General features: G+C 40.0%; 1 protein-coding gene across 1 annotated transcript in view; it reads right to left on the bottom strand.

Moving 5' to 3' along the window:
- The window catches only part of MAP3K15 (mitogen-activated protein kinase kinase kinase 15), a 138,915-nt gene that overhangs the window by 104,781 nt on the left and 6,764 nt on the right, over nucleotides 1-27,370 (bottom strand). The window contains exons 2-3 of the mRNA XM_043896895.1: nucleotides 4,569-4,708; nucleotides 2,130-2,153 (exon numbers count right to left, since the gene is read on the bottom strand). Of these exons, the coding sequence (XP_043752830.1) occupies nucleotides 2,130-2,153; nucleotides 4,569-4,708 (164 nt within the window). The remainder of the gene's footprint in view (nucleotides 1-2,129; nucleotides 2,154-4,568; nucleotides 4,709-27,370) is intronic.

Genomic DNA, 27,370 nt, shown 5'->3' with positions numbered 1-27,370 from the left:
GATGTCTCTATCTCCTATTAGTTCTGTTTCTCTAGAGAACCCTTACTAATACACCATCCCTCTACCATGTGAAGCCGAGTCCCATACATCATCAGGCACAATTCTAAAAACATGAAATACTCCCTGAAGACAAAGATCTCAAAGCATCTTGGTTTTCATACATTCATAAATCACTTCAAGCACCCAGCTCCATTGTTCACTGTGTGGCATTTAATCTGTACCTGACTCACAGGACTTTACAATTCACCAACCACAACTATGTTGTATCTCTCTCTGTTAAAAGCTGTCCAGTTATCACAGTCCCACAGTGTCATCAGATTCTCTCTGCAAACCTCTGGTGTCATACAAACCATACCTCTGCTTTCAGGCAGCATTACCCCCATCCATATGGAAGGGACCAGTGAACAAACTCTTCATAAAAGTCAGCTGATTTACTTTGACATTCTATTTCAGTGTTTAATCACCATTACTGTAAGATGTCCATTCTGCTGATCCCAACCTTTTTTCCATTTGCCCTAGTTCCATGCCATTTGGAGTACAAATAACTGCCTCCCAGCTTTGTGAAAAGGGGTAACCTTTGAAAAAGACCATGAACCATACCTCTTGAGGTTTGTTTCCCTTCAACTTTTCCTTTTAGGTGCTATTTTCAACCCTTCCAGTCACCTCTGGTCCTTTATTTTGCTCTCCTGAATGCTCTAAAATTTCACACCCCATCAAGCATGACAACCAGGACTGGGCACCAAATTCTAAAGTAATGTCAAACATAGCAGAGACAGTTGTTGCCAAATCCTTCACTATCAGTTTATTCCTAAAAAACCAGCAAAACAAACAAAAACCTAGGGAGAATGATGCTATGGTCTAATTAGAATTACCAAGAATGTGAAGGAATTCCTAGGTGTTTATAGACAAGGGAGAATATACCAAAAGGGAGAATATATAGTAGAATGGTAACAGAATATTGCTAAGTCTCCTGAAGAACAAAAAGATTTCTAGTCTCTGACACAACCAACGGTCAAGATGCAGAAGAGTTGTGTTCCTTGTATCTGGCCTTAATGTAATTCTTGCTTTAAGGAATAACTGTTTCCTTGATGTTCTGTGTATTAAATCCAAGTTCTGTCTTTTCACTTGTACAACAAATATGGGACACAGACAATGAGTTGGAAGTTATCTATGAATGAAATGACTGAGTTCAACCTTTTCATTTTACCCATGAGGGCACTGAGGATTGGGTTCAGGGATGGAATGACTGACCAAAGTTATTCAGAGACAGAGCTGGGAGGCTGAGTGGGGATGAGCCAGTTGGCAGCTTGAGGGGTAGGGGGTTCCAGCTGTCCCCCTGAGAAATACAGCCAGTAGGTACAATCCTAGCCACAGCAATCCACAAAGAAAGAGAAATAAAAGGAATTCAATTGGAAAAGAAGTAAAACTGTTACTGTTTGCAGATGACATAATACTGTATATAGAAAACCCTAAAGATGCTACCAGAAAACTACTAGAGCTCATCAATGAATCTGGTATTGTTGCAGAATACAAAATTAATATACAGAAATCTCTTGCATTCCTATACAACTAACAACAAAAGATCAGAAAGACAGATTAAGGAAACTATCCCACTTAGTATCACAATAAAAAGAAGAAAACACCTAGGAAAAATCTACCTAAGAAGATAAAAGATCTGTACTCTAAAAACTATAAGACACTGATGAAAGAAATCAAAGATGACACAAACAGATGGAGAGAGACACCATGTTCTTGAATTGGAAAAACCAATATTGTGAAAATGACTATACTATCCAAAGCAATCTATAGATTCAGTGCAATCCCTATTAAACTACAAACGGTATTTTTTCACAGAACTAGAACAATAAACTTTACAATTTGTATGGAAGCAAAAAAGACTCCAAGCAGCCAAAACAATCTTGAGAAAGAAAAATCTAGCTGAAGGAATCAGGCTCCCTGACTTCAGATGATAATACAAAGCTACAGTCATCAAGACAGTATGATACAGGCACACACAAAAAAAGAAATGTAGATCAATGAAACAGGATAGAAAGCCCAGAGATAAACCCAGGCAAGCATTTTACATGTTTACATTCACAAAGTTAAAAATCTGAAAATACAATACTTACTGTGTTTTTTTGAGTTACCATATCCTGTAAAGAAAAGATAGGATCAATGTAGCTTTTTTCCAGAACAGTTAATTTCCATAAGCACTTTGTCCCCATGCCATCATCTGAAACCCACTTTAGAGCAAGAGTTATTCATTTCAGACCTCCCACCCACCCCCCTTCCGTAAAAAGCTTCAAATAGAATGGAGCTCCAAGAAGTGTAAAATTTACGTTCTAAGGAAAATTTACCATGATTTGTTAGCTTTGGAACTCCTGGAGAAATATATGGTTATAAGGATTTTCCTGTAGCAGTGGCCATACTTCTGTCCAGATATTTTGAGATCAAGTTCAGGGCTGTGAACGCCCTGCGCTTGCCTTCTCAGGACAGCAACAAAGTGCATGGGTGGCCCACTGTGTCCTCGGGTCTGGAACCATTCGTGTCATCAATGTGAAGGCTGCAGGTCACCCTCCCACCCCCAGTCAGCCTTCCGACAGAAGAGGTGTTACTGATAGAATTCCTGACCCCACACTATACATATTTTATTTACATATTTTCACTATAGGAATTTTCACACTCAAATTCAATGACAATAGTTTCAGTCAGTTAACTTAGCATAACGGTTATGCAGCCCTCAACTGTGTATCATTTATATGCTGCAAGCCATTTGCTGACAAAAGAAAACATAATTAAATAGCTGTCCTGTAAAATGTGTTTTATGTGTTCTGAGATTTCTATTTTCTGACAAGTGCAGATGACTTCTTCTGCCGTCAGATACAATGAGTACTCATTTCCATTTTAGGAAGTATTTTTCTGTATCATTAAAAATTAAAACTTATCTAGGTCATGGGACTTTCCAGAGGAGTTCACTAAGGCACAAAAGAGGAAAAAAAGGATTGAATTGGGGAAAATATGATACACTCAGATTTCATGTCATGTTTTTCATCAAAATACAGCTTAATATTATCCACCCTTTCACATTTTCTAATTCTAAATATTGCTAAGTGTAACTACTTTAGTTAAAATCAGTAAAGAAATCTAAATACCTACAGTAATTTAGATTGGTTTATAGCCTTTTGGGAAACTACTTTACAATGTAAAGTATAACAACAAAACAGTTTCCTCTTCCACTGTTACACGAATGACTTAAAATACAGTACTGTGCTAGGATGCCAGAGGACACACCTGTGTCAGGTGTATGTGATGTATAATACATACAGGTCACACATCTGAGACAGGTAGTATTTCTACTAGGAATAATTTCAAATTATTACAGAACCCACACACATCTGGTTAATATTGGACATTAGGAAACACAAACTAAAATGCCCAATTTGCCATCACAAAACTGTGTCATTTATATACTAGTGATTTTTAATGCTAAGGGAGTTGGACATTTAGAAATGATGTCTGTGAAGGTTAAGGCTGAACCACTGGTTCTCACTCCTGGCTGCACATTTTGGGGGTTAAAAAAAATCCCCTAGAGACTGTGACATAATTGGTCTTGGTGTGGCTTAGGTACTGGTACATTTATTAACTCCCCAAATGATTCTGAAGTGCAGTCAAGGTTGAGTAACACTGCTGTAAACAAACTAATCTTTTATTCCTGAAATGACTTAACATAGACCAGGATTTCCTGACTGATGCTAAGATGTTAAACAATATTATTGTTCAGTTGCTAAGTCATGTCCGACTTTTCGTGATCCCATGGACTATTGCCCACCAGGCTCCTTCGTCCTCCACTATCTCCTGAAGTTTGCTCAAATTCATGCCCATTGAGTTGGTAATGCTACTTAACCATCTAAACAATATTAGTATTAGCTAAATTTTGTAATAACTCACATTCAACCTTCAGATTTTACAAACAGGAACTTTTATTTTTTTAGGAAAAAAGTACCGCTATTCTAAAAAGTTTGTATCAAATTTGCAAAAATACATTAAAAAACTTCTCAATAATTACTGAGTTACCCATGAACACACAAGTTTTCAGTTTTGCTTGGCTTTAAACTGGGGAGAAAATAACAGATTAAACACTGATTACATCTGTGATCCTAAAAGTTCCTACCCGTTTTGGTAAATGTTAAACATTTTCCTATTGCCGTCCAAGTTGAAATTTTTTAAAATGTATAGGTTTGGATCAAATTGCCCAATATAGGATTCCAAAGGCTGTGTTTGCTTCAATGGAAACCATCAGGAGTTTTTGCCTTCAATTTCCTAATGAGCTTAGACACACTCAAGTTGCCTGCAAACACACATCAATAGCACATATGCTTACACAGTAGCCAGGAAGTCACCTGCATGAGCTAGAATTTGGGGTGGGGAGGAAGAAATTGCACAAGCAAATCTTTATTGTTTTTCTCCAACCTCTTCTGCTGCATGTTCATTTCAACTGAGCATACAGTATTCACAGTACTGCTTTCCCCAAACGAAGTATTTAGGAGAAGGTGAACAATACACTTTACCTTCAAAGAAAGAGCAGTGTCAGCATCGGTGTCGTGGTACAGGATCACGTTATTGGCCATGTCGAAGCTTTCACGGACTCCAAGATGGTAGAAGAGTGAAGGCTGTCTGGAGATATCGCTCATGTCCACCACAGCAACATCTGCAATGAACAAGGAGACAAGGTTGGCGGAGAGAGAGGTGATCTACTTTCTACTTCCTGATGATCACCAATGGTGAGCTGCTGCAATCTGTATTCTACCATTAGTCCAAAATAAGTAATGACTTGATTAAAATTACCACCACAAACTGTGGAGGAAAAGCAACAGGAATAAACACCCAAAACTGAAACTCTCTTCCTTATTCAAAGTGTGGAAAATATAGTATCACCTAAAAACTGCTGGTGAATTTATTTTAAATGTTATTTCTATTGGAAATTTATCATATTCAAAGAATATATTTAGCTTATGTGCAAAGTATTAAGCATAATGAAATGAAAAAACCATGCAACCGGCATGCAGCCCAAGACACAAAGCGTTATCTGTACTGTCAGAGCTCCATGTGCCTCCCCTAATCACATCTCTCCCTCCTGCCTGGAGAAAGTCTCTATCCTGACTGTTGTACTTTTCAGTTCTCTGCACATACCTGTATATGCATACTATATATTATTATAGTTATGAATTCCTAAACAGTATATTGTTTAATTTTTGCATGTTTTTGAACTTTATATAAGTAGTATTACACCATATGTATTCTGTGACTTGCTGTATTTTGGTGTAAAACAACCAAACTATATGTCTAGCTTTAAGTTTACACATTTTCACTTTAGCATCTATGATAACTAGATGGCAATCTCACTATCCACCCTGTCTATAGACATTTTATTCAATGTTTCTTTTCCTATTTCCAACTGTTGTAATGACCATTCCTGCACCATGCTTCCAGTTCCCATGTTATCATCAACTGGACAACACAGATCACATGCCCCTCGAGTTGTGAACTAGAGAGACTTCAGTCAAAACAGAGGAGCAACACAGCACATCAGTAAAGAGTAAACTATTTGGCAGAAATCAACACAATTTTGTAAAGCAATTATCCTTCAATTAAAAAATAAATTTAAATATTTAAAAAAAGAGTAAAATTTGCCTACCAGCATTCGCCACCATTTCAAACCTAGTCATTTTCCAGACAGCATCAAGAGCTCCAAGTTCGACTGGACTTCCCCACTCTGTGCAGCAGAAACTTGGGGAAATAATGTCCAAACTTAGGCTTGTGCTGCTGTGACTCACAGGAAGTCACTGAAAATCCCAATGAAACAGAACAGAGGTGAGGTGAGCAGGGGCATGAAGAAACAAAAAAGTAGAGAGAAGCCACATCAGCGCCAGGTACCCCTGACTCTGGGAGATCTGAGATCGAGCATCGGTAAGCCTTGGGTGGGCCTTTTATTCTCTAAATTATGGGTTACCTGCTATATAAATGCCAGGCATTGTGTTTGGTGCCAGGGACAGAAGTGTGAACAAGGCATAATCCCTCTCCTCAAAACCACGTCTAATACAACAGGGGTGATGGGAAGGAAGCAGTCATTAGAATCAGGATAAGGGAAGCTAAAAGTGAGGGGAACAGTGACCCCCCTGGGGGGAATGAACCCACATTCAGGTGGAGGGTGGCCAGGGAAGGCTGAAAGGATGCGTGCTGTCTGGGACCTGAAGGTATAGAAGAGGCAGACAAATTGGGATGAGGATGTGGGGATGGAAAGGGAAGGAAAAAAGTGTCATAGGAAGAGAAGCTAGCAAATGCAAAGGTCAGAGGTCAAGTGGGATATACATTTGGGGCCACTACAAATCATTTCATGGGCCCAGAACACCTTGAGAAGAGGAACTTGGAAAGGTTAGTAGGTGTCAGGCAGGGTTTGAAGGGCATGTTAAAGAGGGCTGGACACCAGCTTGAGACAATGGGAAACCTACAGTAGGGTGTTTTTGTTTGTTTTATTATGGGAAATTACTAATGTGTGTGTGTATGTGTATGTAAAAGTTCAGAATAACGTAATGTAATGAAAGCCCTGTACCCCTCACCACCCTTAACAATTGTCAGTATAGCCACCCTTATTTCATCTCAACTGCCATCCACACCACCCCTTTCAGATTATTTTGAAGCAAATCCCTCATAGCATATAATTTCATCCCCAAACATGTCAAAGTCTCATTATTTTTTAAAAAATATCATGAAGGGCTTAAACAGGGGGCTGTCATATCTAAATTCACCCTTTAGAGGTTCCTGCTCAAGAAAGGACAAATACATATGCCAAGGAAACACTTTTACAATCCCAGCCTGGTTAATTTATCTCAAATGGATCTCTGCCCCCCACAGACATCTGCTCAGAGTCAAAAACCACACTGCAGTGGAATTAACTAGACATTTTGCCTATATGATTTTTCCCTGGACTCTATTACCTATTCAAATGAAAAAGAATGTGTTTCCCAGTGATGTTATTAAGAAGTGGCAACGCAGATGCTGATTCTAAGACCATGGGAAGCTCTGCAATTAGTTAAAGGAAAGGAAGCAAATGAGAGTGGGAGGCTGCAGAGCAGAGGTGAATGAAGGACATCAGCTCCAAATTGTGCAGGCTATTTTCATAGGAAGCCTGCCCTGTTGCTAAGCAGATTAAATTTGAATCTGGTGACATAAGTTCCTCTCTCCTCTTTGAGAGGAACATGCCCTGTCAATGTTCTGTGCTAAGACCTGCACACTGGCCTCACCATCTCCACTAAGGAGCTTGTCTGGGGCTCCACCAAGGGTTGAAATGGAGACTCTTCTCAGTGCCTCATTAAAACGGGGCAGAATGAAGCACAATGGCTACTGCGTGACTCAGGAGGGGAACACAGGACACGGGACACATCCAGGACAGCAGGACAGCATGAGACTTTGTCATGCTATTGCAGAAAGGAAATCCTTTTCAAGAGGCATGGTTCAGCAAAGCTTTTACATAGTGAACTACTGAGGAAAAAAGGGGAGAAACAAAGACATGCTTGATGGAAAATGAACAAGACAGTTTCGTGTCATCCTTTGCAACAACACTCTAAGCATTTCCCGATCCCGGAAGTAAGCAAGGGCTGCCTACCTGTGCACCCTGTATAAAGGGGATTATGACCAGCAAACACTGGGGTAAGAGGCAGCAAGCATCCAAACTAAATGCAGCCCCTCGACTCTGGAAAAGAAGGTGGAGTAGCGGGAGTTGAGCTTACATCCTCTTGTGAAAATACCAAAATCACAACTAATTGCTGAACAAGCATCAGCGAAAAAAACTGGAGCCTACCAAAAACCATTTTTTTTTAACATTCAAAGACAAAGAAGCAGCCACAATCAGATGGTAGGAAGGCCACTTTCACTACGATCAAATCCCATTCCCACCAGATGAGTGACCCACAGACCTGAAAGAAATCATATTGCAGAATTTCTCCTGTTTGTTTGAGAGTCCCAAGTCCCACATCAGGCTCCCCAACCTGGGGTTCTGGCACGGGAAAGAGGAACCCCCAGAGGATATGACTCTGAAGGCCAGCAGGGCTTGAGTGCAGAACTCCACAGGATGGGGGAAACAGACTCCACTTTTGGAGGGCACACACAAGGTTTCCTACATATTGGGACTCAGGGCAAAGCAGTAACTGCATAGGACCTACCTACAAGTCTTGAAGGGTCTTCTGAGGAGACTGGGGGGTGAGGGCAGGGGCAAGGACACTGATGGCAGAGGCCCCAGAGAACACTGACCAGTGTGAGCTCTCCCGGAGGTCAGCATTTTGGCAACAAGATCTGGCCTACCCAATAGACTACAAGTTCCAGTGCTGGAATGCCTCAGGGCAAACCACCAGCAGGATAGGAACACAGCCCTCCTACTCCCCACGCCCAACAGCAGACAGGGTGCCTAAAGCCATACTGAACCCACAGCCACCTCTAAACACACAACTTGACATGGCCCTGCCCACCAGTGGGAAGGCACCAGTCCCTCCTACCAGGAAGGATGCACAAGTCTCAGGATCGACCTCACCCACCAGAGGGCAGACACCAGAAGCAAGAAGAGCTACAATCCTCCTGCCTGCAGAAAGGAGACCACAAACACAGAAAGTCAGACAAAACGTGGTGGCAGAGAAACGTGTTCCAGATGAAGGAACAAGATAAAAACCCACAAGAACAACTAAATGAAGTGGAGATAGGCAACCTATCTGAAAAAGATTTTAGATTAATGATACTAAAGATGATCCAAGATCTCAGAAAAGAATGGAGGCACAGACTGAGAAGTTAACAAGAGATGTTTAATAAAGAGCTAGAAGATTTCAAGAACAGAGATGAACAATGCAATAACTGGAATGAAAAACACACTAGATGGAATCAACAGCAAAATAAGTGAGGCAGAAGAATGAATAAGTGAGCTAAAAGACAGAATGGTGGAAATCACTGCCACAGAACAGAACAAAGAAAATATAATGGAAAAAAAAATGAGGACGGTCTCAGAGACCTTTGGGACAATATTAACTGCACTAACAGTTACATCATAGGAATCCCAGAAAGAGAAAAGATAAAGGACCTGAGAAAATATTTAAGGAGATTATAGCCAAAAACTTCCCCCAAATGAAAAAGGAAACACTCAAGTCCAGCAAGTATTGCGAGTCCCATACAAGATAAACCCAAGGAGGAACACCGCAAGACACATATTAATCGAACTGACAAAAATTAAAGACAAAGAGAAAATATTAAAAGCAACAAGTAACATGCAAGGGAATTTCCAAAAGGTTATCAGCTGATTTTTCAGTTGAAAATCTGTAGGCCAGAGGGAGTAACATGATCTATTTAAAGTAATGAAAGGGAAAAATCTATACCCAAGAATACCCAGCAAGGCTTTCATTCAGATTCAATGGAGATATCAAAAGTTTTACAGACAAGCAAAAGCTAAGAGAATTCAACACCACCAAACTAACTTTCGGAGAAGGCAATGGTGCCCCACTCCAGTACTCTTGCCTGGAAAATCCCATGGATGGAGGAGCCTGGTAGGCTGCAGTCCATGGGGTCGCTAAGAGTCAGACACGACTGAGCGACTTCACTTTCACTTTTCACTTTCATGCATTGGAGAAGGAAATGGCAACCCACTCCAGTGTTCTTGCCTGGAGAATCCCAGGGACGGGGAGCCTGGTGGGCTGCTGTCTATGGGGTCACACAGAGTTGGACATGACTAAAGTGATTTAGCAGCAGCAGCAGCAAACTAACCTTACAATAAAACCTAAAAGAACTTCTCTAGGTGGAAGGGAAAAGACCATGGTGAGAATCAAGAAAATTACGAATGGAAAAGCTCACCAGTAAATGCAAACATAAAGTAAAGGTAGAAAATCATTCACACACTAATATGACATCAAAACCAGCAATCATGAGAAGAGAGAGTACAAATGCAGGATATTGGAATGCACTGGAAATTAAAAGACCAGCAACTTAAAACAATCTTGTACATATATAGACTGGTCTATCAAAACCTCATGGGAAGCACAAAGCAAAAATCTACAATAGATACACAGAGAAGGAAAAGCAACCCAAACAACATTCAGGACAGACATCACATCACAAGAGAACAGAAGAGGAAAGGAAGAAAAAAGACCTTCAAAAACAAATCCAAAACAATTAACAAAATGGCAATAAGAACATTCATAGTGATAATTACCTTAAATGTAAATGGACTAAATGCTCCAACCAAAAGTCAAAGACTGGCTAAATGGATAAAAAGAAAGAAAACCAAACAAGACCTGTATATATGGTGTCTATAAGAGACCCACTTCAGATCTAGGGACATATACAGACTGAAAATGAGGGGATCAAAAAAGGTATTCCATGCAAATCAAAATCAAAAGAAAGCTCAAGTAGCAATACTCATATCAGACAAAATAGACTTTAAAATAAGGAATGCTGGACTTGCCTGGTGGTCCAGTGGCTAAGCATCCTCCTGCCAACGCAGGGGACATGGGTTTGATTCCTGGTCTGGGAACTAAGATTCCACATGTCATGGGGCAACTGAGCCCATGTGCCACAACTGAGAGTAGCTGCCACTTGCTGCAACTGGAGAAAGCCCACACACAGTAACAAAGAGCCATGTGCACTGCAATGAGGACCCAGCGCTGCCAAAAATAAAATAAAAATTTTTTAAAGAGGCAATAAGCCTATTAGAATGGCTCAAGTTAAAATTTAAAAAAATAAAGAATGCTATAAGAGACAAAGAACGCTGCATAATGATCAAGGGATCAATCAAAAAAGAAGATATAACAATTGTAAATATATATGCACCCAATATATGAACACTTCAATATATAAGACAAATGCTAACAGCCATAAAAGGAGAAATCAACAGTAACAAAATAACAGTGGTGGACTTTAAGACCCCACTTCCATCAATGGAGAGATCATCCAGATGGAATATCAATAAGGAAACACGGGCCTCAGATGACACATTAGGCTAGATGGACTTGATATTTGCAGAGCATTTCATCTGAAAGGAACAGAATACACTTTCTTCTCAAGTGCACATAGAACATTTTGCAGGACAGATCACATATTGGGCCACAAATCAAGCTTCCATAAATTTAAGAAAACTGAAATCGTAACAAGCATCTTTTCTGACCACAACACTGTGAAATTAGAAATCAACTACAGGAAAAAACTGTACAAAAGAAAAAAAAAAACCACAACATGTGGAGGCTAAACAATATGCTACTAAACAACCAATGGATCACTGAAGAAATCAAAGAGGAATTTAAAAAGTAGATAGGGACAAATGACAACAAAAACACGATGGTCCAAAACCTTTGGGATGCAACAAAAGCAGTTCTAACAGGGAAGTTTTTTAAAAAAATTATTTTAATTGGAGGATAATAACTTTACACATTGTGGTGGTTTTTGCCATACATCGACATGAATCAGCCACGGGTGCACATGTGTCCCCCCATCCCGAACCCCCCCTCCCACCACTCTCCCCACCTCATCCCTCTGGATTCAGGGCACCAGCTTTGAGTGCTCTGCTTCATGCATCAAACTCGCACTGGTCATCTACTTTACATATGGTAATATACATGTTTCAAAGCTATTCTCTCAAATCATCCCACCCTGGCCTTCTCCCACAGAGTCCAAAAGTCTGTTCTTCACATCTGTGTCTCTTTTATAGCAATATAATCTTATATTAGGAAACCAGAAAAATCTCAAATAAACAACCTAACCTTATACCTAAAGCAACACCTAAAGCACCTAAAGAACAAACAAACCCCAAAGAAAGAAATAATAAAGATCAGAACAGAGATGAATGAAAAACAGATACAGAAAACAATAGAAAAGATGAATTAACTTAAGAGCCGGCTCTCTGAGAAGATGAAATTGATAAAACTTTAGCCAGACTCATCAAGAAAAAAAGGGGGAGGGCTCAAATCAATAAAATTATAAATGAAAGGACTTCCTTGGTGTTCAGTGATTAAGAATCCACTTTGCAATGGAGGGGATGCAGGGTCAATCCTTGGTCAGGGAACTAAGATCTTACAGGCTACAGAGTGACTAAGCCCACACACCAGAACGACTGAGCCCACATGCTCTGGAGCCTGTGTACCACAACTAGAGAGCCCATGCACTGCAACTAAGACTTGATGCAGCCAAATAGATAAATATTCCAAAAAAAATAAATTAATTAAAAAAGAAATGAAAAAGGAGAAGTTACAACTAACACCACAGAAATACAAAGGATCATAAGAGACAAATGTCAACAAAACGACAAATCTAGAAGAAATGCACAGATTCTTATAAAGATACAATATTCTAAGACTGAACAAGAAAGAAATGGAAAATATTAACAGACCAATTACAAGCACTGAAATTGAAATAGTGATTAAAAAACTTGCCAACAAACAAAAGTCCAGGATCACATGGCTTCACAAGCAAATTCTATCAAACATTTAGAGAAAAGTTAACACTATCCTTCTCACTCTTCCAAGAAACTGCAGATGGGAAAACTCCCAAACTCATTCTATGAGGCCACCATCCACCCTGATACCAAAATCCAGACAAAGATATCACAAGAAAAGAAAATTACAGGCCTATATCACTGAGGAACACAGACACAAAAATCTTCAACAAAATACTAGCAAATCGAATCCAACAATACATTAAAAGGATCATACAAGGGGGCTTTATCTCAGGGGATTATCTGAGATAAAGGATTTGTCTGCAAGGATTCTTCAATATGCACAAATCAATCAGTGTGATACACCACATATTAACAAACTGAAGAATAAAAACCATATGATCATCTCTTTAGATACATAAAAAGATTTTGACAAAATTTAACACCCATTTATGACAAAAACTCTCCAGAAAGTGGGCATAGAGGGAACTTACCTCAATATATAAAGGTTGAATATGACAAATCCACTGCTAACATCATTCTCAATAGTGAAAAACTGAAAACATTCCCTCTAAGATCAGGAACAAGACAAAGATGTTCATTGTTGCCACTTTTCTTCAACACAGTTTTGGAAGTCCTAGTCACGGCAATCAGAGAAGAAATAAAAGGAACCCAAATTGGTGGGGGGAAGCAAAACTGTCACTGTTTGCAGATGCCATGATACTATACATAGAAAATCCTCAAGATGGTACCAGAAAACAACTAGAGCTCATCAATGAATTCAGTAAGTTTGCAGGATACAAAATCAATACACAGAAATCTCTTGTATTTCCAGACACCAACCACAAAAGAACAGAAAGAGAAATTAAGAAAACTTCCCACTTACCATCACATCAAAAGAGTAAAATATCTAGGAATAAACCTACCAAAGGAGACAAAAGACCTGTACTCTAAAAACTCTAAAAATGCTGGTGAAAGAAACCAAAGATGACACAGATGTAAAGATATACTATGTTCTTTGATTGGAAGAATCAATATCACCAAAATGACTATACTGTCTGAGGCAATGTACAGATTCAGTGCAATCCCTTTCAAATTACCAATGGCATTTTTCACAAAGCTAGAACAAAAAAAGTTTTCTAATTTGTATGGAAACACAAAAGACCCCAAATAGCCAAAGCAATCCTCAGAAACAAAAACAGAGTGGATCAATCAGACTCCCTGACTTCAGACTATACTACAAAGCTACAATCATCAAAACAGTATGGTACTGGCACAAAAACAGAAATATATATCAACGGAATAGGATAGAAAACCCAGAAATAAACCCAAGCACCTATGGTAAATTAACCTATGACAAAGGAGGCAAGAAATACAATGCAGAAAAGACAGTCTCTTCAATAAATGGTGCTGGGAAAATTGGACAGCTACATGTGAAAGGAAATTAGAACATTCTCTAACACCATACACAAAAATAAACTAAAAATGGATCAAAGACCTAAATGTAAGGCCAGACTCTATAAAACTCTTAGAGGAAAACACAGGCAGAACACACTTTGACATACATTGCAGCAATTTTTTTGGATCCACCTTCCAGAGTAATGAAAATAAAAACAAAAATAAACAAATGGGGCTTACTTAAACTCAAAAGCTCCCGCACAGCAAAGGAAATCATAAACACAACAAAAAGACAACCCACAGAATGAGAGAAAATATTTGCAAACAAAGTGACCAACAAGTGATTAATCTCCAAAATACACAAATAGCTCGTGTAACTCTATGTCAAAAACATAAACAACCCAATCAAAAAAAAAAAAATGGACAGAAGATCTAAGTAGACATTTCTCCAAAGAAGACATACAGATGGCCAAAACGCACATGAAAAGATGCTCAACATCATTAATCAGAGAAATGCAAATCAAAACTACAATGAGATATCATTTCTCACTGGTCAAAAAGGCCATCATCAAAAAAAATCTACCAACACTAAATGCTGGAGAGGGTATGGAGAAAAGGGAACCCTCTTACACCCTCACTGTTGGTGAGGATGTAAACTGGTACAGCTACTATGGAGAACAGTATGGAAGTTTCTTAAAATACTAAAAATAGAACTACCATATATGACCCAGCAATCCCACTCCTGGGCATATATCCAGAGAAAACCATAATTCAAAAAGATACACGCACACCAATGTTTACTGCAGCATTGTTTACAATAGTCAAGCCATGAAAGCAATCTAAATGTCCATTGACAGACTAATGGATAAAGATGATGTGGTACATATGTATAACAGAATATTACCTGGCCATAAAAAAGAACAAAGTAATGTCATTTGCAGCGATATGGATGGACCTAGAGATGATCATACTAAGTGAAGTAAGTCAGACAAAGACAAATATCATATGTTATCACTCATTTGTGGAATCTAATTTTTAAAAAAATGATACAAGTGAATTTATTTACAAAACAGAGCAAGACTTACAGATATTAAAAATAATCTTATAGTTACCAAAGGGGAAATTTCAGTGAGAGATAAATCAGAAGCTTGGGATTAACATACACATACCACTATATATGACAGATATCCAACAAAGACTACTGTCTAGCACAGGGAACTCTACTCAATATTCTCTGATGACATATGAGAAAAGAATCAGAAAAAGAATGGATAATTCAATCACTTTGCTGTACAACTGAACCTAACACAACATTGTAAATCAACTATACTTCAATAATTATTTTTTTTAAAAAGGACAGACTGATACCGCCACTGACAAAAAAATTCCAAGTAACTCATGTTCAATTGGAAAAACATGTCAAACCCAAAGGTGACATTTGCCTGACATTTTTCAGTTGGCCCAACTGAGTGAGTTTACTTGGAAAAGTTCTACCACAATATTTGACCAGTTTATTTTTAGAACTTTTAAACACTGAGTTAGCAGATTTATAAATGACAAATAGGATAAAACATCAGATTGGAATTCTTTATTATGTATGCAGAATTGAGTTTTTTCCCCTAAAGTATGTTAGTTGCTCAGTCATGTCCAACTCTTTGCAATCCCATGGGCTATAGCCTGCCAGGCTCCTCCATCCATGGGATTTTCCATGCAAGAATACTAGAGTGGGTTGCCATTTCCAAGAGACTATAAATTACCTAAAAGCTTTAATCATCAGAGTGGTCACTTGCTTTGCTATTTACAAAACACTGTCATAGACATCTGCATTGAATTTCAGAACTAGCCCATGAGGCAGGCTTGGTACCTGACTCTACTTTGTAGGTGGGAAAATGAGGCAGAAAGAGTAACAGAATCACCCAAGGTCACACAGCAAGGGCACAGCACTCAGGGCTCCAAACAAGCCAAATCTTGTGCTCCCCAGGGCCCAAGTGAGGCTTACAACTTCCTAGACTCACTTTCTGAAACTGAGTCACTGGGGAGGTGGGGCAAAACAGCTTATCAATCTAGGGCAAACAGTTTAGATAGCATCACCGACTCAATGGACATGAATCTGAGTAAACTCCAGGAGATAGTGAAGGACAGGGAAGCCTAATGTACTGTAGTCCACGGGGTTGCAAAGCGTCAGACATGACTTAGTGACTGAATAACAACAAAAAGCAAACAGATCACAGAAAAAAAGAGGTCAAATTCAGATTTTCGTTGACAAATGCACCCTATGCTCCAATTACCTTTAGTTCCCCTGATGCAGGCCAATCTCAGAGGAAAAGCCTATACAGAATAAATCTTCTTCCTTGATCATGGAACACACACACACACACACAACCTCTATACATCTTGGCTTAATAAACTTTAAGAAGTGATACCCCATCAGGGACTTCAAACAGCCAAGGCTTCCATTAAAACCTACTCTTAGCAGGAAAGTGTCTGAATTTCAAAGCTAAGTGCCCTTCCAACAATTTAAGAATCAATTTTAATGATCTCACTACATGTTTACATGAAATAAGAAAATGAATGATGTAGAGGATTTTAGTTTACTAAAAATTTTTGAATATTAGTGAAATGCCTTAAAAGGAATAAGTAAAACTATAAATTTTCTACTGTGGTTTAAAAGTATACTTTCAAAGCGAAGTATTAGTCAGTACAATGGTAAGACAGCAAATGATTTACCATATAGTAAGGTTGTACTGGCTCATGCCAGGCTTTAAATACATTCTAGGTTATCTATAAGCTTATCTCCCAGCAGAAAATAGGATATGATGAATATTCAAGTTAAGGTTGGCTGCGCCAAAATGAAAACAACTAGATTTCAGAATAATATTTCTGCCAAAGACATTTAAAAAAACTGATCGGATTTATGGCAACACTGGTCATCTAAAAACTACCTAAAAAACAACAGCGCCCATATTCACTGGATAGGAGGCACCCCCACTAATCCCAGACAGAATTTAGACCTAATTTTATCCACTGCTGCTCAATACCAACATATTTGAGGGCAGGTCAATGGAAAGAATGTTGTGAAGTGTCATTTAAATCCAATTTTCCTATCTCATATGGAGGAGACAGTCTACCAGTTCAGGGTCAGGAAGTCAACAAATCCTAACCAAGTGCCACGTGGGATGGGTACTAGTTGCTTGGAATATTAAGTTTCAACTGGGAGTGTGGGGTGGGAAAGAGGGAGGATATCCGTAACCTATATCTTGTCCCCTGTATTTTGCTTTCTAGTATCTTTTTGGTAAAAATGACCAAAAAAATAAGTCATTTTTGTATTTTATAGGTATGATTGAGATATGTCCATTTACCAGTTTTTTTCTTTTTTTTTTTTTCATTTATTTTTATTAGTTGGAGGCTAACCACTTTACAATATTGTAGTGGCTTTTGCCATACATTGACATGAATCAGTCATGGATTTACCTGTGTTCCCTATCCTGATCCCCCCTCCCACCCAGTTTTTTTCAAAGAAAGACGCCATATATAAGCAAACTATGCTTACTCACAGAGTTGAATGGAGTCATTGGGCTGAAGTTCAGACCACTTGCAGTGAAATATTTATAATATCAAGTGTAGCATGAATTAAGCCACACATATGTTGCTCTTCCAACTAACAAGGCAAAAAAAATGTGCAGCTTTATACTGCAAGCTAGGGTGCATTCATCACTTCAGATGGTAACAATATCCTGTGATTTCACGCTTCACAGTTTTGACTTTGGGTTCCCTTTGAAAACACTACCTCATACTCTCATTTTTAGCAGCTTCCTTCAACTCTTTTATAAAGGAATCTGCTTTGACATGACTCTCTTTGGCAGATTTTTTGGCAACCTATTTCTTAAAATCTTTTCTGACCAGCAGCTAATGACCTCGTCGTCTAAAAGGTCTATGTCACACATTACTTTCAAGATGTGGGCAGTTTTAGAGATGAGCAGAGCTTGATGTACTGCTACGGCACCCTGCAAACTGCCAAAAGGGTACTGCTGAGCTTTTCTGTTAGAGTGGCAAAATTGCAGGAATTTCCTTAATTTGTTCTTGAATCGCCTCCTTAAAATGACCACCAGTCAACACAAGAGGACCCTTGACTTCTACATCAACCTCGACCATAATACCCTCTTTATTTTTAACAAAATAAACTGCTCCTTCAAGGTCATCGCTAGGTGCCAAGACTTTTGCTGATTTGTCCCCCATTCTGTGTTCTAAGCTTCCCAAGTGGTGTCCAACCACCACAGTCTGTGGAGGGCAACTGACTTCATTTCATGGTGGTGATGGTGACTCACTGCTAGATATGGGGCCATTTTCTTTCTTTTAATCCCTTCTAATTTCCTTTTCTCCATGTACCAATTTCCTTTTTCTTAGGTGGTTCTCTGAAAAGAAATATGCAGAGCTTATGATCCTCATCAAGCATACCTTACTAGCCAGAAGCTTTACAAAAACTACTTAGCAAGAACAAGTATTTTGGATGCGAGATTTTTATTCTCAGGACAGAGAACACATTTTTTTTGAATGAACCCATCCAACAAGTCTTGAAACTTTGGCCTTGTGAGGTCCAACTGACAATCCAACAGTCATTCCAAACATCCAGATGGACTTTGCTTCCAGCTCACAACCAATGTATTTGGAGGGCTACACTGAAGGCCAATCAAGCACCTTTATCATGTAAACCATTTCATTTTGTTTCATTTATTCTACTTCTTTTGCACCCCCCCCCCACTCCAACCTTTAGTCACACAGAGTATCAGGTATGGACAGAACTGGTCTGATAAAATGCAGTTGGCACTGAGGCTACTTTTACTTATTGGTAAAATGCAGTTGGCACTGAGGCTACTTATTTACTTATTGGGATACAGAGATATTTTATCATATTCTGGTTACTATTGCCCATGAAAAAAATCATTTCAAAATTTAATGGTACAAGTCTTCCCCCATTGGGGAACTAGGATCCCACGTACCTAGGGGTGACTGAGCCCAAGAGCCAGAATTAGAGAGTCCAAAATGAAAGATCCTGAATGCCTCAACTAAGACTCAATGCTGCCAAATAAACTAATTAAAAAAAGATTTAAAAAAAAAAAAAAAAAAAAAAAAAAATTTAATGGTACAAGTCTGAGTTCTGGCTCCAAGATGGAATAAATACATTCCACTCTGTCTCTCCGCGAAGGCAGCTACAAAAACTAGACAGAATGGATGGAACAGCTATTTCAGGAGTGTGACGAGTAAGTGGAAGCAAGCAGACTGGAGATGACGACCAGGTTTGAGTGCCACCAAGTCAACAGCAAGGTCCCCTGGTTTCCCCCAGCCTGGCCTAAAGGCAGCATGAATCCAGAACCAGGTGCTAAATGCAGACACAAATAGCACCAGGAGAAACCATCTAAAAAAAAAAAAAAAAGGCAGGCGAGGAGGCTCCTAATGCTCAGAGAGTGAGGGAAATTCTCTACTGTTTCCTTTGTCCCCCTGTAGCCCCAGGTCCCTTGCAATCCTGCAGTGGTGATAGCAGAGACAGTCAGTGGCAAAGGGGGCCTTCAGATGTTGGGAACTGAGAGAGGGCCATCCTGTGCTTTCACTGAAGGAGTGGTGGTCCCAGGGGAGGTGCTGGTTGTGACTCTTCACTGGTTTTTTCTCCTTCTGAACTCCTGGCCCAGACATGGGCCCAGTTGTAGGAAGTGTGAGGCTGAGTGGAGTAACCGGCCATAGGACTGAAAAGGGAAGCCTCAGTAAACCAGAGCACAATGCTGACAGGACTAACAAGGCCTGGGAATCCTATCTGACACCACAACTGAAATGGAACTTGGCAGCTTAAACCAGCTAGGCCAACTGTCTGCTAAAGCAAAAATATCAACACACTCCATAGGATATAAACAAGGGCCAGAATCTCCTAACATAATATTCAAAATGCTCCAGAGAGAAACCTGTTGCTCGGCATTCAAAGATGCAGGAAAGTTTCAACTCACACGGGAAAAGACCAAAAACAGACTCCACTGACAAGATGGTATCACTAGACATCAGAATGATTTCACAATGACTTTAAATAAGTTATTATAGAAATTGTCCAAGAAGTGAGGGCAAACACTCCTGAAAAGAATGGAAAAAATAGAAAGTCTCAACAACTAAAGAACTGAATGGAAATTTTAGGAATGAAAATTTTAATAAGCAAAAGAAAAAACTCACTAGATTGGCTCACAAGAAGAATGGAGGTGACAGAGGGTCAGTAAACTTAAGATGGATCAATAGAAATGATACAATCTAAACAAGAGACAAAAGACAAAGGGTTGAGGCCCCAATAGAGAAAGATCTCCTAGAAATTAAGACCCTCTCCCAAAGGTCCATAAACCAATAGGAAAAAGTGGGGAGAGTGATGAAGAGGCAGCTCTCAGAAAAAGAGGGAAATATGCTCAACTTTGCTCAGAATAAGAGAAATACAGACTAAAACTAATTGACCCAGGGAAGCAAAAGCAGCAGCTTATTTCCTCTTCACTTGTTTGGTCTTGCTGCTTGTTTCTCTGTCTTTTCATTTTGTTTAATTTACTGTGTTTGGGGTCTCCTTTCTGCAGGCTTGCATGTCATAATTCCTCTTAATTGTGGAGGCTGCCCCCATGGTCGGGAATTTGCTGTGTAACACAGGGAGCTCAAACCCGGTGCTCTGTGACTACCTAGAGGGATGGGAAGTGGGAGGGAGGTTCAAGAAGAGGGGACATATGTACACCTATGGCTGATTCATGTTGATGTATGGCAGAGACCAACACAATATTGTAGCAATTGTCCTTCAATTAAAAATAAATTAAAAACCAAAAACTAATTGATTTATCTCTTAACCATCAGGAGTCTAAAACATTGGCAACCTGGTTTGTTAGTGAGGCTATAAAGAAAGACAATGGCAGAACCCACAGATGGGAATCTGACACTATTTACCAAAATTATAGGTGCATTTATTCTTTAATTCACAAATACCTTTTAGCTACCCAATCACAAATATGCCCATACATGTATTAAATGGCCCATGTGTGAAGTTATTCATTGCAGCTTAGTAGCAAAAACTATACATTCAAGTGTCCCTTAAAAAGGGTACTGATAAACAATACATCCACCCAATGAAGTACTATTCAGCTATAAAAAAGAATAAGGGAGATTCCCACATTCTGATTTGGAAAGGTATCCAGGCTAAGCTGTTAATTTAAAAAAGCAAGGTGTAGACCAGTGTGTTTGGTCTGGTACCTTTTGAGTAAGAAAGGGAGAATAAGAATGCATGGTCATATGTGCTTATGTTGACACAGCAGAAGTGCCCAAACTTCTGTAAAGGGTCAGATAATAAATATTTTTGACTTTGTGGACTATACAGTCTCCACCATTGCAGCCCCAAAGTGGCCACAGATGGATGGATATGTTCCAATAAAACTGTACTTACAAAATAAAGGCAGCTTGCTTGCAGGTTGCAACTTGCTGACAACTAACATAAAGAAACTCCAAGGATAAATAAGAAACTAAAAAAACTTAGAGGAAACAGCGTAGATGGGATAAAAATACATAAGTTGGACTCCAAAATTAAAAACTCATGGTGTTAAAGAATAGCATCAAGAAAGTTCAAAGATAAACCACAGATGGGAGAAAATATCTGCAAATCATATATCTGACAAGGGATTTGTCTCCAGATTAAATAAAGGAATTTTTACAGCTCAATAGCAAGATGACAGATAACTCAAGTGAAAAAAATGACAAAGGACCTGAACAGACATTTCCACAAAGATACTGTTGTTGAGTCGCCAGGTTGTGCCCAGCTCTTTGCGACCCCATGGACTGTAGCCCTCCAGCCTCCTCAGTACGTGGGATTTCCCAGGCAAGAATCTTTCTTCCCTGGTGGCTCAGACAGTAAAGAATCTGCCTACAATGAGAGAGACCTAGATTCAATCCCTGGGTCGGGAAGATCCCCTGCAGAAGAAAATGGCAACCCACTCCAGTATTCTTACCTGGAGAATCCCATGGACAGAAAAGTCTGGTGGGCTACAGTCCATGTGATTGCATAGAGTTGGACATGACTGAGTGACTAACACTTTCAGGCAAGAAAACTGGGGTGGGTTGCCATTTCTTTCTCCAGGGAATCTTCCTGACCCAGGGATCGAACCCATGTCTCTTGCATTGCCAGGCAGGTTCTTTAGCACTGAGCCACCAGGGAAGCCCAAAGAAGTTACACAAATGGCCAATAAACACATGAAAAGGCATTTGACATCCTTAGTCATCAGGGAAATGGAAATCAAAATCAAAATGACGTAACACTTCAACCTACTAGGATGGCTGTAATTTTAAAAAGAAATAAAGTTACAATTGTTGGTAAGGATGTGGTAAAATTGGGATGCTCATACATCACTGATGGGAATGTCAAATGGCATACCTGCTTTGGAAAAGATTTTTGGAAAGGCGTTCCTCAAAAGGTTAATGGATGCAATCCAAATGCCCATCAATGGATGGATAAACAAAATGTGGTTTATCCATACAGCAGAACATTCAGTTCAGTCGCTCAGTCGTATCCGACTCTTTGTGACCCCATGAATCGCAGCACACCAGGTCTCCCTGTCCGTCACCAACTGCCGGAGTTTACCCAAACTCATGTCCATCGAGTTGGTGATGCCATCCAGCCATTTCATCCTCTGTCGTCCCCTTCTCCTCCCGCTCCCAATCCCTCCCAGCATCAGGGTCTTTTCCAATGAGTCAACTCTTCCAACGAGGTGGCCAAAGCAGATTACTCAGCCTTAAAAGGAAGGAAATTCTGATACATGCCATAACATGGATGAACCTTGAGGACACTATGTTAAATGAAAAAAGCCAGCCCCCCCACACAAAACCCTGTGCCATTCCACTCACATAAGGCATCGAGAGTATCAAACTCAGAGACAGAAAGTAGAATGGTGGTTACTAGTAACTGGGGAAAGGGCAGATTGGGGAATCATGGTTTAATGGGTACAGTGTTTCAGTTTCATAAGGTGAAAAAGCTCAGGAGATTGGTTACACAACAATATGAATGTACTTAATACTACTAAATGATACACTGAGAAATGATTAAGATGGTCAACTTTATGATGTGTTTCTTTATCACAATAAAAAACTTTTTAAAAGAACATTAGAGTTAACCATATGACCCAGAAATCCCATTGCTAGATATATACCCAAAAGTGAAGTTGCTCAGTCGTGTCCGACTCTTTGTGACCCCATGGACAGTAGCCTACCAGGCTCCGCTGTCCATGGGATTTTCCAGGCAAGAATACTGGAGTGGGTTGCCATTTCCTTCTCCAGGGGATCTTCCCAACCCAGGGATCAAACTCAGGTCTCCTGCATTGAAGACAGACGCTTTACCCTCTGAGCCACCAGGGAAGCCCAAGAGAAATTCAAACATATGTCCACACAGTAACTTGTAGCATTATTTACAATAGCCAAAACTGGAAACAGCCCCAACACCCATTAACTGAAAAATGGGAAAATACAACATGGTATAGCCACAGGACAGTAATAAAAAAAAATGATGAAGTGCTGATTTATGCTACAACATGGATGAATCTTGAAGATGCATTAAGTGAAAGAAGACAGTCACCAAAAACTCAGTATTATATGATTTCATTTGTATGAATAAACAAACCTATAGAGACAGTTATTATTCCTGGCCAGGCAGGAAAACAGAAGTTATCATACCCTGAGCTGCTGCTGGCATTCACTTTTCCGATCCAGGTACTGGGTTGGTAACCCAGTTACCAAACAGTTAGTGAAAACTCATAGAACAGTGCACAGGGTTGTGCCCTTTTCCGTATAGATTCTACACCTCAACTGAAAGTAAAAATCAAGAGCGCTTCACTAAGTAGGGCTTTGAGCCTTCTCCTCACCTCCATTCTGGAGCACAGGACAAGGAATAGAGTTAGGATGGAATTTCCAACCTCGAAACTTAGGGGAAAAATTTATTTTTTTCCCAACTGCAGAAGTGTAACAGGACCCTACAATGTGATTATTGTCCAAACGATTTGAGTCTCCAGTCTTTATTATTTCAATATACACACTTCCTTACATACTGAGGTTCTGATGTGTTTATTGCTGGGAGCAAGAAGGCAAAGACATGTGGGACTGACATTCACTGAGCACTTACTAAGTTCAGGGCACTCTGCTTGAATCTCTACGTACAGTTTTTTAATGCAGCTCAGAGATGTTAAGTAAATTATCCAAGGTCACACAGCCTATAAATGACAAGCCAGAAATGAAAACCTGATCCGTAAAGCCAATGTTCTTTGCCCTCTGCCACTCACATTGCTGGGCACAGTGGAACACAATGATGGAACATATGTTGGCAAAGTTTCATCATTGATCTGTTTTGTCAGTTTTTACTCCAGAAGTCAGAAACGCAATTTGCCTAAAGGACAACCTGCCTTTCATATACGTTCCTCGATGGTGAGATGAAAGGGAGGCAGCCATGGTTCTGCCAACTAGACTCAAAGTGCCTGGAGTACTCCTCCTGGGCAAGTCCCATCTTCCAGATGTTTGAATCAAGGTATCAGGATGGGTCTATCCAGGTCACTTGTGTCAAACTTCATTTGAGATGAATCACAGCCCTCAATGTAAAAGCTCAAACTATAAAGCTTTTAAAAGAACACAAAGAAGAGTAGCTCCAAGACTGCAACCTGGAAATAGGCCAAGATTTCTTAGAGAGGACACAGAAGGCAACCTTAACAGACAAAGATCCTCAATTACATTTAACCCAAACTAAAATTTGCTGCTCATCCAATATCACAAGTAGATGAATAAGCAAGTCACAGTATGAGACCAAATGTTCAGAAAATAAACTGACAAAACACTTGAATTTGGAACACATAAAGAACTTTTATAATCCAATAATAAGATGACAATGCAATTAAATCAGTAAATGAGGACTTCCCTGCTGGCTGAGTGGTTAAGATGGCAGGCTCCCAGTGTGGGGATGGGGTGGGCAGTGGGATGGTGGTAAATGGCCTCAACAGACACCTTACAAAGGAAGGTATCTGCATGGCCAAACAGCACATGAAAAGGTGTTCAACATCACTGATTGTCAAGGAAAGGTGACTTAAAACCACAATGAGAAACCACCACATCCCCCAACTAGCAGGGCCAAAATAGAAAAGCTCACTAGCACAAAGTGTTGTGAGCCACCACAACTCTGGTGGCCTCTGGTGCACGAAGCCACCAGAACCCCTGTGCACTGGTGCTAAGAATATAAAATGGTACCACTTTGAAACAAAGTTTGGAAGTTTCTTATACCTACACTTTGATCTGGAATCTGGGGCTTCCCTGGTGGCTCAGATGGTAAAGAATCTGCCTGCAATACAAGAGACTTGGGTTTGATCCCTGGGTTGGGAAGATCCCCTGAAGGAGGAAATGGCAACCTACTCCAGTATTCTTGCCTGGACAATCCCATGGACAGAGGAGCCTGGTGGGCTACAGTCCATAGGGTTGCAAAGAGTCAGACAAGATTTAGCAACTAAACAACAAGAAAAAACAACAACCCTTTGATCCAGCCATTCCACTCCTAGGTATTTACCCCAAAGTAGTGACAACATTTGCCATCAAGAAGACCTATATACAAATGTCCACGGCAGCTTTATTTCACAAACTGGGAACAACCCAAATGTCCTTCAACAGGAGAATGGCTAAACCAATATTCATGCAGTGGAATAGCATTTGGCATTCTAAAGGAACAAACTACTGATAACATGCAACAGTACAGATGGACAGATTGCAAAAATGTCATGCTGAGTAAAGGAAGTCAGATACCAAAGAGTACACACTGTCTCGATCCATTTAACAAAACTCTAGAAAAGGCAGTTTAGTCGCTAAGTCATGTCCAACTCTTGCGACCCCATGGACTGTAGCCTCCCTGGCTTCTCTGTCCATAGGATTCTCCAGGCAAGAACACTGGAGTGGGTTGCCATTTCCTTCTCCACTAGAAAAGGCAAATCTAATCGAAAGTGACAGCATAACAGTCATTACCTGGGGCCACAATTGGGAGTGGAGAGGGGAATGAATGGGAAGGGATATAAGGGAACTCTCTGGGCAAATGTAAACTATATTGTGAGAGGCTTTGGTTACCTGGGTTTAGTCATTTCTCAAAGTTGTACAACTAAGATTTGTGCCTTACAATGTATATACATTCTATACTAAAAATGTTTAAAAGTGCAATCAAGTAAGGGGCGAGGAGTGGGTCGAGGTCAAGAAGAAATAAAGATGGCAGAATGTTAATAACTGTTGAAGCTGGGTAATGTACATGCTTGAAATTTACCATAATTAAAAACACTGAAGAGAAGAAAAATATCTTCTATGTTGAATACTCCTGCTTACCCCTCCACTACCGTGTCCAATTCTACCTCCCCCTTGGGCTGCTCTCTCGCAGACCCCAACTCCTGAGTGAACTCTGCTTCTTGCCAAGGGCCACAGCTCGACTCCTGTCTGCTCTACAACTCTCCACCACCAGCCAAGCCCCAGTAACCACCAGGCATTTCTGCCAAGCCCTGTCACACCCAAGAGCTCAAAACCTGTTCAAGGGACTGGGAAACAAGAAGTTTTCCAGCTTGCTTTGCAGTTCAGTCATCTCCCACCTGTACTATCTGCCCAAGATTTGCATGGCACCTCTCTCAAAGCCTAATACTTAGGAGGCTTTAAAAGATAGTTTATGGCTTGTATTCCAAAAACATGTAAATTGACTACTGGGGATCGAAAATGTGTTTTCCCTTGTAACAAATAATATACAGCCAATAACACAGCAGGCCAGCCCACAAATATCCATCTACCCACTGCATGTACTCCAGGCTCCCACAGCAATGCCTCAGTTCAATGCTATAGGTGTGACGCTTTTCATCAGCCAGTTCACATGACTAGGAGTTGGGGAAAGTTCCAGGTTCAATGCTGAGTCAGTAGCAGTAAAAGTGATTCAAAAGGAAGGAGGGTCAGCGAAGGGCCCCCATGGGCAAGCCAGCAGCCAAGTCCAGTAGAGGACAGTTGAGGCCCGGCTAGGGGCTTGTGAGCTCTGTTCCCTGGACATACAATCATTGCTGCCTGAGCCAGTCAGGAGGGAGGGAGAGTGGAAAAAGGCTTCTGACTCACAATGCATCTTTAATCTCCTACTGCACTTTCTTAAAATAAAATCACATTTATGTCACAGAAAATAAACATTATAGAAAATGTAGACCAACAACAAGAATTAGTATTCACAGCACACAATCCAAACCACTGTTTCCAGTCCAGTGTGTCCAGAGTTCTTCTAGTCTCTTCTATTTCATAGGTACCACCCAGGAGAGAGATTCAGACCCAGCAATGTGTCATTAGGATATCTCTTATTTTTTAATAAAATCACAACCGCACTGTATCCAGGCTTGGCCACCATTTTCAACCTGGTTTCTACAAGGAGTTACATTGACTCCTTTTGGGAGTCCCTGACAAATTTTGCTTCATCTCCACAGGAGAAACCAAGTGTCA

This window comes from Cervus elaphus, chromosome X, assembly GCF_910594005.1.
Source record: "Cervus elaphus chromosome X, mCerEla1.1, whole genome shotgun sequence".
Classification (NCBI taxonomy): Eukaryota; Metazoa; Chordata; class Mammalia; order Artiodactyla; family Cervidae; genus Cervus; species Cervus elaphus.
Note: the sequence above shows the minus strand (reverse complement) of the source record. Positions and strands in the feature narration are given on the sequence as shown.